This window comes from Cydia splendana, chromosome 3, assembly GCF_910591565.1.
Source record: "Cydia splendana chromosome 3, ilCydSple1.2, whole genome shotgun sequence".
NCBI classification, from domain to species: Eukaryota; Metazoa; Arthropoda; class Insecta; order Lepidoptera; family Tortricidae; genus Cydia; species Cydia splendana.
The window spans coordinates 6531894-6546940 of record NC_085962.1 but is presented as its reverse complement, the minus strand read 5'-3'; the positions used below and the strand labels follow the sequence as shown (position 1 = coordinate 6546940).

The 15047-nt window shown below is 37.2% G+C and overlaps 1 protein-coding gene across 1 annotated transcript in view; it reads left to right on the top strand.

Annotated features, from left to right (window-relative positions):
* Positions 1-15047, top strand: part of LOC134806414 (proton-coupled amino acid transporter-like protein pathetic) — a 54510-nt gene that overhangs the window by 13836 nt on the left and 25627 nt on the right. The window contains exon 2 of the mRNA XM_063779680.1: positions 13017-13164. Within this exon, the coding sequence (XP_063635750.1) occupies positions 13094-13164 (71 nt within the window). The 5' untranslated portion in view covers positions 13017-13093. The remainder of the gene's footprint in view (positions 1-13016; positions 13165-15047) is intronic.

Sequence of the window (15047 nt, the reverse complement as noted above, 5' to 3'; positions counted from 1 at the left end):
CTAAAACATGCCATTTAATGTTCCCTAACTCCACTTCCAACTGCGCTAGATGGTGGTCAAGCCTCAGAGTGCGTCCGTTAAACGTAGCCAGGGTCAAATTTTGTAATAAATGGCAGCCTAATGTAGCCCGGGGATTCTTAGCACCCCTTGCCCCGCCGTTACCGTGGCCGCTGCCATGGCCAGGAATAGCGAGGCGGCCGGGAACTGGGGGCCATTTTCGTTTGGCGTGTCTTTTCATTTGGGGGTAATGCCCGTAATCCCCACGCTGGGCATGCGGGTTGGGGATCGCAGTTCAGTAATTGTTCTGCAGGGGGCGCTGCTGCCCACCCCCCGGTTATATTTCCCTTAGTCGCCTTTTACGACACCCACGGGAAGAATAGGGTTGGTGCTATTCTATAGGCCGGCACCACACGGCGAGGCTCAAGTAGAGCAGGCAAAACACCGGCGGAGTATATTGTAGAGCGGAGCGCTTAAGAGACGATGGTAATTTCGGACGAATTGATTTGCATTTTGCAAACTTTCGCTATCAAAAAGGGGCTATCTATACATGTTCTTGGCCTCAAAGAAATTACTGAACAACTTAACAATAGTTATTCTAGTTTATCCCCTTAAACAAGTTACCAGTAAACTACTGGAATATATTAAATAATTTCCGTTCCGACCCTATTTTCCTATCCTATATTCCACATTCAAATAAATGGTCACATAAAACTTATAATATTTTGCAATTAGCCCAAGAGTGGTTATTCTTGGGTCTACAGGTAAAATAATCGTGTGGGCGCTACCATACAGCCATTAAATGTGAATTAAGAAAAATTATGATGATGAAAATAATGTCCTCGTTACATCTGCAACTCTGAAACGTCGAATAGGCCTTAATGGACGATAACTTAGGCTAATGATACAATATTATAACAACACAATGGGTACAATTCAACGATATGTTCGAGAGAGAAAATGCGCTACTTATCCCTTTGAACGCCACGCCTTTTGCGTTTTCGCGTCATCGTGAACCTTATCGTAATGTACGAAGGTTGATATTGGGCTGTAGCGGCGCGCGGCAGATGGCGTCTTTGGCGTTCTACACCCCAATTTCAAACAGGTTTTACTCGGTTGTCTGAAAATTTAATCTTACGTTCTAAATATAAAACTAACAGTGAATCCCGAGAACCCAAAAAGATAAAATGAGCATAAAAATAATAAAAGAACCAGAGGGTCTACCGCGAAACAACTTCGACGTGTTGCCTCTCTGTCGTACTTGTAAATTCGTACGTAAGTGTGACAGGGAGGCAACACGTCGAACGTGGTTCGTGGTAGGCCCTCAGCAGTCTGCTCCAATGCTGCTCTCGGCAGTTCCGTTGGATTTAGGGTTTACTTTGTTAAAACTTACGCCGTAGACCACGATACAGTGTTTAATTTGTGTTTTGTATGGGTTAATACTAATGGATTACTGAATTTTTTTTACCAGGTTTTCATATCCCAAACGATTTATCCCAAAAATATAAAAGCTAACTAAACAAGTCGCATATAATAATTTTCCAAGAGAACGATATGCAAAAAAATATTTTACATTTCCTTACTTTAGCAACATTTATTTTACCAAATTTTAATTAGGTACCTACTCGAAATTATTAGTTGCCAAAGAATACAAAAACCATAACAAAACATGACAAATATAACAGTTATCAAAAAAAGAAATTGTAAATTTTTATTTGAACAAATTTTAATTACTCCAAATGAGTAAGTAGGTACTTTACCAATCTATTTTCTGCTCTGAGGGACACAAGGTAACTAACGAACCTATCTAGGTAAAAACATGTAGATAATACTGTAGTGTTTTTTTTTTGGTAGCTTTCGGGCTGTTTAGTTTACCAAACCAAACTAAAAGTGGGTGCTCTTTACCTAACCTAGCCGTAACACATTTTTAATAACATAATGTTTTGGATAGACATAATTTGTCAAGTACTTAGTGGTTTGGCAATACATTTATTTGAACAAACATTTTTTAAGTTAAGATATTTTAGGACTAAATAATTTTGTCCAGTGATTTATTTGACAAAAATAAATTTGAGCGAACATTTATAGTCTAAGTAAAACATTTGGGAAAAAAACAGTTGGTCTTATAAAAGTTGTAAAGTAACAGTCATTTGTCGGATTTTAAGTTTGTCAAATGTTTATATGGGAAAGATTTAGTTGATAAACGTGCAGTTGGTAAAATTTGGTTGGGAAACGAAAGGTCAAAAAAGTTTCGGTAAATTAAAAGGATCCTTTTGTCTTCTTCTTCTTCCTCGCGTTATCCCGGCATTTAGCCACGGCTCATGGGAGCCTGGGGTCCGCTTGACAACTAATCCCATGATTTGACGTAGGCACTAGTTTTTACGAAAGCGACTGCCATCTGACCTTCCAACCCAGAGGGGAAAACTAGGCCTTATTGGGAATTAGTCCGGTTTCCTCATGATGTTTTCCTTCACCGAAAAGCGACTGGCAAATATCAAATGATATTTCGTACATAAGTTCCGAAAAACTCATTGGTACGAGCCGGGGTTTGAACCCGCGACCTCCGGATTGAAAGTCGCACGCTCTTACCGCTAGGCTACCAGCGCTTCTTAAAAGGATCCCTTTGTATCTATGACTAATGTTTTTCCTTGCTTTCTACTATTCCTATTCATTTATTTTGTAGTTATTTAGTTTCGCTGTGCTTTGGTACCTATTACTGAAATGCTACGAGTATGTGTAATAATTAGTGTTATAATACTTATAATATAATTGTTATAAACGCTTTTGCTTTAATTAAGTCAGTATATTGCTTTGAACCTGTAGACTCTGACTACAACGCACTGAGTGGTAGAAATATAAACTTTTATAGGAAAACATTCTCATACTATTATGTCGACTGTCACATAAGTAATACCTATGTCCCATATCCGATAAGACGGCGACGATCGTAGAAAGGAGGTCCCTTTGTTTCCCATAAAGTTATAAGTTATAATGTATTGTTTGCCATATTATCGTTAGTCATAAAACTGAAACCGTTAACATTTCAGGATTTTCGTAAGGCTATTATATAGATAGGTTAGGTTAGGTTAGGTTTGTTTTATGGCAATCCTGAAAAGTTACGTGTTTCTGAGAAAAACCAATTATGACTAACGAAAATTCGGACAAACAAGACATTATGACTTAAAACTATTTGGGAAACAATAGAGACCCCGTAGAAAGCGCGGAAAGCGTTTCCTTAATTAAGGTGCCGTAGGTTCAGAGAGTGAATTTTTGAAAAATCATGCCGCTTTTTTAGATCACAATACCAAAACAGATTATGATTTTGAACACCACCATCATCATCATCATCATCATTCTTAAGAGCCTGGTTCTTGTCGGTGGAGTAATCGCCATCCGTTCTTCTCTCTGCCACTCTGCCGTATTCGAACTTCAAGATATTCACAAGAGACGACACGTACTAGATCCATTCTAGATACGTTATAGTTTAGATATCAACTAGTTCTCATTTGCAGCGCAATTCGGGCAACCAATGTCACTTTTACGTTAGATAGAGTAAGATATCTATTAGATGTGAATTGAATCTCTAAGTCATATCCTGTGGAAATCGTTCAATAGTATCTCCAGAATCGCGCAAATGTCAAATTTGACAGGTTAGATCTTAAACATATCGTTATCGTATCTTGGTGATGTCTAAAAGATATCTAATAGATGTCTATTTCAAAATCCGAATCGGGCCCACTGTTTTGAGCTCCTGATACGTCACTTCGCTGGTCCAAACACGCACGTCTCGGTCTTGAACACCATGACTTGATAAACATAAATAAGTATAAGTAATTATGAATTATGTCACCTCGGAACAGAAATAAACTAACGACGCACACAAGAGATATATTCATGATATCATTGCATTATCTTTATCTAACTAATCCGTATACAAACGGTGTTTTTAAATCACACCACTATATTCATCAGACGGGTGTATCGACATTATTTCTTTAAACCGACTTAAAATAAGTTTTTGGCAAAAATTTCATTTTTGGTACAAGCTTTTATCGCCGACTGTACTTTTTTTCCACGGGCAACTAATACTCATCGAGACAATTCTAAAAACCCCGAACACAATTAGGTTTCGTTGTTTCATCACAGAGTTCCTATGGCCACCTCCGGTCTCCATCATCAGATCAGCTCGATGACACCATAATATTGCATTGTCACCCGACTTACGTATGTATGCAAGATTTCAGCTCAATCGGAAACCGGAAGTGGATCAAATTTAACTTGCAAGATTTGATTACACACAGATATACACTATAGACAGACAGACAGACAGACAACGGTCAGGTGAAACTAAATAAAAGCTTGTAAAAAGGAGAAGTTTATAAATTCGACCTTTTTTTAGGGTTCCGTACCCAAAGCGTAAAATCGGGACCCTATTACTAAGACTCCAACTGTCCGTCTGTCCGTCTGTCTGTCACCAGGCTGTATGTCATGAACCATGATAGCTAAACAGTTGAAATTTTCACAGATTATTGTATCTCTGTTGCCGCTATAACAAAAAATACTAAGAGGTACGGAACCCTCGGTGGGCGCGTACTGTACAAGAGCGTTACAGTATTTTTTTCATTGCTTTGGTACGGTGACAGTTATTCATCTCAATACAATTTTAAATTTTATGGTTATCAATAAATGGTAAGCAACAAAGTGGTACCTTTTACTTGAGAACGACAGAAATGACGTAGAGTGTCTAATGTACCGCGCGGTCACGGTAATGAAGCGGAAAATTAGTAATGTTTCTCTATAAATACTTCTTTCAAGACTGTTAAGTATCTTCTCATTTGGAAATGTCTAAACATAGTGACACAGAATGACATCTAACTGATATCATTCAGTTATATTGCGTATCGCTCGGACTTGTCCTTATTATATTGGTGCGGGTGAGACGTACGATAACTAAATAACATCATTCTGATGTCAGTGTACGTTCGAATTGGCCTGTTTGTTGGTAATACTCTGACAAATGAAATGACACAAATGATCATTTACCTGTGTTATCCATTGACTTACATATTACTTCGTAAAGACGGGCCTTACAGACTAAAAATGGTGCTAGTTAAGCGGTGTCATTTTGGGTGTCACGCACAAATTGGAGACAATGGTGCAATGTAAAGCAACTAGTTGCGACCAATCACGCGCGTGGTGCGAACCCATCAACCGTCGCAGCATTCCATTGGCACACCAGTTGAAAATGTTCGGTCGGAATTATATGAACGGGGCCTATCTTTACTTTTGAAATCCTTGGTGTTATCTCATCTCATTAAATCTGCGTGTCTAAATGCCGGAATCTAAATAATGTATGCGACGCAAATAGAAGCACCTGCCGGCCTAGCCAAGGTGACGATTGTTTACGCTTCGCCATCGCATCGGTTTGTACCTCTCTATCACTCTTGCCTATTCGATATTCGATCGGCAGATAACGAAGTTTAGATTTTCGCGTTTCGCGGTAGTCCACCTGTAAACAAACCGCCTTGATGCATTATGTCATTGCGAAAACTTGTCATAAAACTGTTTAAGGCCTAGTATGTATAAGTTACTATATGGTTTACTAAACAACATAGTGCTGCACTCTGGCGGCAGAACATTGCAGTAATACTCCCTATTGTGCAAGTTTTTCGGCAGAGGGGTAGGCTCTTAAAGGCGACTCCGGTTATGCTCTAAGGTTACGAAGCAGCCTAGTCTGACGCTGTGTCAATGGCAATGCCATTATGTAGGTATAAGTAGATACATAGGTACTCGTACTTATAGTATAGTACGTTTAATACCTTTGTAAAAGTAAGGGCAAATCGCCTAGCATGGTACGGGCATGTGATGCGGAGGGATGAAAGTCATGTGACGAGAAAGGTATTACGAATGAATGTGGAGGGAAGTACGAGGAAAGGAAAACCGAGGAAAAGGTGGATGGACTGTGTGAGAGATGATATGAAACGAACGCAAGTGAATGATGAAATGACGGGCGACAGAGAGGTGTGGAAGAGAATGACATGCTGCGCCGACCCCAAGTGAATGGGACAAGGGCAAGAGAATGATGATGACGTTTAATACCTTTGTAGCCTATGTACATAATTAAAGCGACTTTTACAGCCACCTTGAAATACTTGCATAGTTTAGAATAAGTATAGGTCCAAGATCAGGGGTCGGCAAACTTTTATGAAAGACTCAGAGGTTATATTAATATTGTTGAGTACCTACTTAGATTTTTTTATGATGTCAATTTATTCTATTTTTAGCGAGATTAATTTTTTTATAAGAACTTTTCTTGGTCTAACTACCCTTGTTGCAATCGTCACAATGTATGGAAGGAAAAGCAAAGAATGGAAAGATTCCCACGCTTCTGGTAACCTTCGGTAGCTCAGTTGGATATAAAAAAGCGGGCAAGTGCGAGTCGGACTCGCACACTAAGGGTTCCGTACCATTATCTATAAAAACGGTCACCCATCCAAGTACTGACCCCGCCCGACGTTGCTTAACTTCGGTCAAAAATCACGTTTGTTGTATGGGAGCCCCACTTAAATCTTTATTTTATTCTGTTTTTAGTATTTGTTGTTATAGCGGCAACAGAAATACATCATCTGTGAAAATTTCAGCTGTCTAGCTATCACAGATCACGAGATACAGCCTGGTGACAGACGGACGGACGGACGGACAGCGGAGTCTTAGTAATAGGGTCCCGTTTTACCGTTTGGGTACGGAACACTAAAAATCGGACCCGTGTTCCGAAAGCTCACAAATTCCAATATGATTTGATTCGATGCTGGGAAATCTTAGGTTTTACTGTAACATGCTTAATTCTGTAGACTGTACATTTTACGCCTGTAGCTTAAAGAGGATAAACAAAATCGTCTTAATCCATTGAAGTAATAAAATTTACATCTTTATACAAATGTTTAAGAGCGTGATAAAACACTATTTCCATTAAAATTATGAGTATAAGACAACTTTAAAACTTATATTGGCTGATACCCGTAGCTATAGAAAGTGTACGCCTATGCGTATCAACCAATTTAATCAGTATGACTGATTTCGTAATTAAATTTTTATTTGCCTTTCCTTAATTAATCGTGTGAGATTTAGGCTTGCTTGGGCTGAAATGAGTACGGAATTAAGAAACTACATCAATTATGACACGACTTTCCGTATAGGCTGGCGTTGCTTTTATTGTTAAGTATATAAATGATTTATATTACTAGATGGATTTATATTATGACGAAAACGACTTTAAGACGGTTTTCATATAGACGTAATTAAAATTGTAATTTGACGATGCGTGTTGGGGATGACATATGTGAAAATGTACGTTTTATTTTGACGAAACCTGACGTGGATGAGCTATCTGTATAATGACGAAGCCTGCGCTGTGGATCTGAAGGCACCTATGCATATTTTTGGTCAATACCAAAAATTAATTACTTTTTTCAGACAGTACCTATAGATGGTTTTCATAAACGGCCATAACGTTGACTTTTGGCAGAGGGAAAGAATATGAAAGGTGTGTAATTGTACTAAATGCTATAAATGAAATGATCATATTCATAAAATATACTGCAAATATAACTTTACTTAGTCAAGAATGTAAATTGTTAGGCCAACATTAGAAATAATGAGGTAATAGGTATGACGCAAATATTCTTACGTGACGATTCCCATTGTTCGTACGTGACGAAGTAACAATAGTAATAACTTATTCTATTCATTTAGAAAATAAATATGTTAACTGATCCTCCCACGTGATTCTTAATAAGTCTAACAATGGTTAATTATTATATTTAATAAAACTTTCTACACAAGGCGTATTTCCGACGCTTGGCCAATGACATTCTCGACAGCACAGCTTAATATTGTTTTATTTTATCCTTTTTGAAACCGGTTTTACTATTTTTAGATACGAACAATTTTTATTAAAATAGTTAACCTTATACTTTCGTTATAACAAAAATAAATCCTATAGTCCTTATAATAACCCGTGAAAAACATAAAAATTCGAGTTAATCATAAAACATTGCGATTATTAACAAAAAAACCGGACAAGTGCGAGTCGGACTCGCCCACCGAGGGTTCCGTACTTTTAAGTACTTATTTGTTGTTATAACGGCAACAGAAATACATCATCTGTGAAAATTTTAACTGTCCAGCTATCACGAGATACAGCCTGCGGTGACCGACAGACAGACGGACAGTGGAGCCTTAGTAATAGGGTCCCGTTTATACCCTTTGGGTACGGAACCCTAAAAATGTATTGACTCCTTAAGAATTTCGATAGGAAATTCTATTATTTTCACCAGATCTCTAACCGTACTGGATTTTCACGCTGCCATTTTCAAACAAAATATTTTTTTGGAAAAAAAATCATTTTTGGTACAAGCTTCTATCGCTGACTATACTTTTCTTTACATACTCGTAGGCAACTAATACTCATCGAGACTATTCTAAAAAAACCCCAAACTGCGTTGTTTTATCACAGAGTTCCTATGTCACTTCCTGTCTCCATCATCAGATCAGCTCGATTGTACCATCAAATTGCATTTTCACCCGACTATATGTAAGTCGGGTGAAAATGCAATTTTCAGCTTCATCGGAAACCGGGATTAGTTATTAGTACATAGTTAGTACATAGGTGGCCACTGACGAGCCTTCCAACAGTCCAAATAGCGTGGCTGCAATCCAAAATCGGTCCGTGAATGTCAAAAACGTACAATGTTTAATATTAGGATGCCGTCCATTTGGATGAATTCATTGTAACGGCATCCATTTGGAAGGCTCGTCAATGGCCTGCGTAGATACATACATGGTACATTGCAATTTAAATAAAAGCTTGTAAAACGACGGATTTCGGTTGCTTCAGTCTTCAGTACCATACATTCATATTTAAATTGTGCCTGGAAGTTATCCCCTCTCGTATTTCAGCGTAATCGGATTATAAATGTGGGAACCAATAAAGCTTACCCAAATAAATCTCCCAAAAAAAAAAATGCTAGCTTTATTATCGACATCCTTATTGTACCATCGTCCACACTGTTAACTGTCTGTAGACCTTATTACAAAATGCATAAGGTCCATCGATGGTCAGTTAACAGTGTTGCTGTTTGTACATGGATTATTGGAAACCGCGTTATCATTCCTCGCAAATACAAAGCTCAATATTATTAAGCCGCAGAATTCTGATTAACAGGAAAATGGACGATCGCTTCTTTATGCTTTGGTCCCCATTTTCCTCTCTAAATATTGACATACGCGATTGAAATTGAGGAACTATGTAATGGCTGAGATACGCGCCATGAAGGCCCCATTCGCACGGGAGCTTTTTCAACGCGCGTTAAAAAAGCGTTTGAATAACACAAATGGCTAACCATGTATGTATTCACACGAAGGCGGTTTTTAAGCGCGGCGCTTTTTTATCGAGCACTGTTCGATTTTCGGCGTTGAGCGTTGGCGTCAAATTGAATTAGCCCTCATTCACACGGGCGCTTTTACAAAAGGCGAAAGTCTCGACCATTAGGCCCGATTCGCACGGCAGCTTTTTCAACGCGCGTTAATAAAGCGTTTGAATAACACAAATGGATAACCAAGTATCTATTCACACGACATCGGTGGCGTTTTTTATCAAGCTTTGTTGGATTTTCGACTTTAAGCCATGGTCGTTAAATCGAATTTAGAGTGCGGACACATTCGAGCGCTTTTTTAACGCGCGTTGAAAAAGCTGTCGTGCGAATGGAGGCTTACTCTATGTTAAATCTTTACCGGAATACGGAAATAAACTACTTAAAAATGGACCGTGTTTTTATTACTACACGTTCAAAAGACAGGGAATACGACAGACAAGTGTTTTTTAAGCGTTCATATGAGCACAAATATTAGAAACGGTAAAAAGGCGCCAACGTCGGGTTTTAACGCGACGCTTTTAAAGCTCCCGTGCGAATGGGGCCGAACGGGCGCTGTTTGTGGAGACTGGTATGTTTAAGCTTACTATATGTTTTGTGTGGAAATGACGTGAGACACCTCATTCGGTCGTTGTGTTTCTTTTTTTATTATCGGTCCTAAACTCTTGGAGACCCTCTATATATCTCTAAGGATAAATCTTGACTGACGTGTAAGTAAAAGTGCCCTTGTAGCCAATTCGCAAATAAATGTTTGATTTGTGTTTTTGAGTTTTGACACGACTCCAGCATTCAACATCAGAATGATATTCCTTTGAATTACTTCGCTGACAGGGATCGTTCGCGCTCGAGCGCTAATGGTACTTACCTACTGTACGGGTTCACAATGCCATACTTACTAGGTATGTGGATTTAATCGAGCGTACGGACTGATGCATGTTTGTAAATTTAATGGTAAAAAAGGTTTCTTTTCTACTATTCTGTCTATCACCTCTCGAGTCCCGGCAAAGAGAATTTGAAATAGAGGCGGATTGTCAAAGTAAATTATGTAGCAATATTTTCAAGCGATGGCGCCATAACCTTTGGCCTACTGTCGAGTAGATGGCGTTAATCTAAATATTTAACAAATTAACACATATCAGTGAAAGAATAAGGATCAGAGTGAAATGGCGTACTAACAGTTTTAATCTTCTGTTGAAAGATGACAGTAAATGTACTGTGGCTTCATAATTTACCGTGACAGTAACTCTATACATATAGACCAGGTACACTGTATTCTCTTTGGTCCCGGGAAAAATCATCTAAGTACTTAACCCTTAATCAAATAACGGAAAATTATTTCCCACTTCATTCTAATTTACGAAATATTTTTTATCTTTTTAATGGCAGCACTCAGAGATACCAACCATACAGATTTAAAATCTTAGTAAAATTTGGAATTTGAAAAATGGCAACACTTTTCTAATGGCCGCCATTTGTGTCCATACGTCAAAGTCAATGTCAGTTGTCGTGATTTTTTTTGCAATAACAACAGTTTTTTTTTGTGTTTTGAGGTTAAGTGCGAAAAAAAATCTGGTAAGTGCATACGCTGAATACTATCATAAACTAGACTTATTTTCCCTGTGTTTTGCTTGAAAAGAATTGTGATAACGATATGATTTAGCCAAGATTTTAAGGTTTTAGTAAGTGGGAAATCATTTGCCATTGTTTGTTCCTGAACTTACGGTTTACAAAAAAATTGGTAGGTTTTATCAAGTGGGAAATTATTTCCCAGTATTTGTTCTCCACCTAAATTTTAATTTGTTTCCATATATAAAAATATATGCCCGTTTGTCTGTTACACAAAAAATCTTTGCGTTCTTTTTGTCTTCAAATCAAATCAAATCAAATCAAAAATATACTTTATTCATGTAGGCCTAGCAACAAGCTCTTATGAATCGTAATTAATCTTAATCTAATTATCAGAGCAATTTATTGATGTTAATATTATTCCATAATAAAATTGGATTATTATACATATCAAATTTAACACTAAGAATTTCACAAAAGGATCGTCAAACATTAAAAAGATTGTATAAAAAAATACTAGTCTAGAATTTCTAGAATAAAATCTAAATGTCAAAAAAAAAAGCATAAGTAACAAAAGAAGTAGATAGTATTACATCGGAATATCCATTTCCTCATCAATAATTAAATGTACCTAATAAATAAATAATCATTTCGAATAACAATTAATCCCACGTTGTAATATCATTCATGTAGTCTTGTGTGGTATAATAAGCTTTAGAAATAAGTTTACGCTTTACATAATTCTTAAATTTATTAATAGATAATTCAGTAATATGGTTTGGAAGTTTATTATAAAATCTTACACAATTACCCATGAATGATTTTTTAATTTTATGGAGCCGAGTGAAGGGCACTGCGAGCTTATGTTTATTTCTAGTATTAATATTATGAATTTCACAATTTTTCCTAAAATTTACAATATTTTTATGTACATACAGAATATTCTCATAAATGTATTGACAGTGCACTGTCATTATGTCAATTTCCTTAAATTTATCTCTAAGTGAGTCTCTATGGTTCATTTTGTATATTGCTCGAATAGCCCTCTTCTGCAGAACAAAAATGGTATTTATCTCTGAAGCACCGCCCCACAGTAAAATACCATATGCCATAATGCTATGGAAGTAACTAAAATATACTAATCGAGCTGTTTTCACGTCAGTTAACTGACGGATTTTGCTCACTGCAAAAGCTGCAGAGCTCAGTCTATTCGAAAGAGTAGCAATATGGGGACCCCACTGGAGTTTAGAATCTAAAGTTATACCAAGAAAAACTGTACTATCAACTAATTCCAATTCCTCATCCTTCACAATGACACTTGTTTGCACATGCCTTACGTTACTACTAGTGACAAACTTAATACATTTAGTCTTTTTCTCATTTAACAATAAATTATTAACATTGAACCAATTTACTACTTTTGAAATAGCATTGTTTACATCATTGTAAGCTTGTTGCTGTCGTTTGACTTTGAAAATAAGTGAGGTGTCGTCTGCAAACAATACTATATCATGGTGGGTCTTAACAAGGAATGGCAAGTCATTTATGTAGATAAGGAACAGGAAAGGTCCCAATATTGACCCCTGTGGTACACCCATAGAGACCAATGACCCAGGCTTCTTTTTTTTTTTTCATTTACGTTTGAAGATAACGTAAAAAAATCATACTTGAATTCTAAGCAAAGCCGGGGGGAGCTACTAACTAGTAAAAAGTTCTTAACCGTATCGGACAATGGGAAACTATTTCCCACTTCATTCAAAGTTTTGCTATTCCGTAACGGATAACGGGAAAACCCCCCACCGCAAAACCCCCCGTTTCTCCCCACTTATTTTTTTTTTATATATATTTTCGTAATCTACCCAAATTACCTAAAAACCATTCTTAGTTTTAAAAAATCTCATAAAAAGTGTTCCGTTTCATTAAGGGTTAATGTTTTTTATCACGGAAAACGTCATTGTGTCCCGTCGGGTCGTCCCAGTCAAAATCTGATTGAAAATAAGAATTTGTTTTTTTTTTGTTCAGATTAAATACCGGGAGCCGTGGCGATGTAACCCAAAAACGTCAAAAGAAATCACTTTGACATTTTCTCCTAACACAAGATGGCGAAGACTGAGAAGCAATCGCCGCCGCCGCCGGCACCGCGCCGCGTTTCGGACAACTACAGCTCCAAGTTAGTATTTTTTTTTTATAAGACACACCAACAGTAAAGTTATAAACAAAGCAAATAAAGTTACATAAGTACAGTAGACACGTATAATATACGCACCAATAACAGGTATGCAACAACATCCAAACAGTTCGAGGCTTTTACACTAGGTACTTTACCATAGAGAAATATAGTAAGACAAGAGTGCTCACTCCATACATCAGTTTTGGCACCAAAAATGTTAGTATTTTCATAGTCGACATCTAGCATCGAGTAGCGGAATTATCAGTACTTTAAGTAGTAGTAGTAGTACTGTCAAGTGACAATAGATGTAGCACCGACTGGAAACTCTAATCTCAACAACATAAGACTTTCCGGTCGGTGCTACATCTACTGTGACTTGACTAACCCTCTATAACTGTTACCTTATAAATGCTCTTACCGGGATCGAACCCGGGACCTCCAAGCTCACTACCGACAAGGCTAGGAGGCCGTTAAAAATAATCTAATACCTTTAAACCAGCTTTAAACGTGCAATTCTTGTTTATTTATATATATATTTCGGGGTTCTCGGAAACGGCTCTAACGATTTCGATGAAATTTGCTATGTGGGGGTTTTCGGGGGCGAAAAATCGATCTAGCTCTAGCTATTCTCTGGGAAAACGCGTATTTTTGAGTTTTTATATATTTCCGAGCAAAGCTCGGTCTCCCAGATATTAATGTTAATTAGGGCGAGCGAAGCGAGCCCTATCACTAATCGACGAACTATGCATTCTTGTGGTACACTTTACGGAAAAACTACTGCACTGTTAGGTTTGAAATTTAACATAGTAATTTAAATTCATGTCTAGATGTGTTATCAAACATAAAAATATCATTTTATAAACCTAAAAAAATAAAATAAAGTAATAACACTTTGTATTACTACTAGCGACATCTGTTGGCAAAATGATGAATTAACATTCGTGCTAATGTTAATTATTTCTTTCTCTAACAGATGGCGTTAGTAATAAATATATAAATAAATATTGGAAATTCTTATACAAATTGACTACTTAAGAAGGCTTGTGTTGTGGGTATTCAGACAATACGATACCTATGTGGTGTTTTCAAGTTCAATAATGTCGATGGCGTTTACGCCATTAACAACGATGAATACCAAAGTGGGTACAATTTTGGATTCAACCCATCTCGCTTCACTTGGTTTGATTCCCATTTTAGCAATAAAGGTTTTTGTGAATACCTACTAGAACAATCAATCTTGCTGTATATTTACTGCGGAGGTCAATTTACTCGTATGTTTTGTGACGCTGACGATGTGATGATCAGTCATGTTGTGTTAGCAAACTTAAATCGGGTATTTTCAGTTCGAGATACAGTTTTGGCGCCATTCATTTATTACGTAAGACGATTTTGGGGTGGAGGGGGGTCGAACATATCATATTTTTTCTTACAAGGGGGGGGGGAGGGGGTTTTCATAGTTCTTAAGTAAGATCACAACATGCGATATTTTTTTTAATTTCTATGAAATTATGACGTTTAAAATAATACTTCCACACTCTATGCTATCAAACACGGTGCAGAGTTAGCTTAAACGAGCTCAAGTACCTTTGTACAGGTCCAAATAAACATTCATAAAAATATTTTTTTTGAAAATAAATTATATTGGTGGCTGGACGGGGTCAGCCTATTCTTATTATTTCTTACATAGGGGAGGGAGGGGGTCAAACGCTGGCAAAAATTGTCTTACGTAATTAATGAATGGCGCCTTTAGTGTTACTATTGCTTGGAACTGGGATCCTTTTAATTTCGTTTCCCAACCAAATTTTACCAACTGCACGTTTGTCAACTCAATCTTTCCCATATGAACATTTAACAAACTTAAATTCCGACAAATGATCATTTCC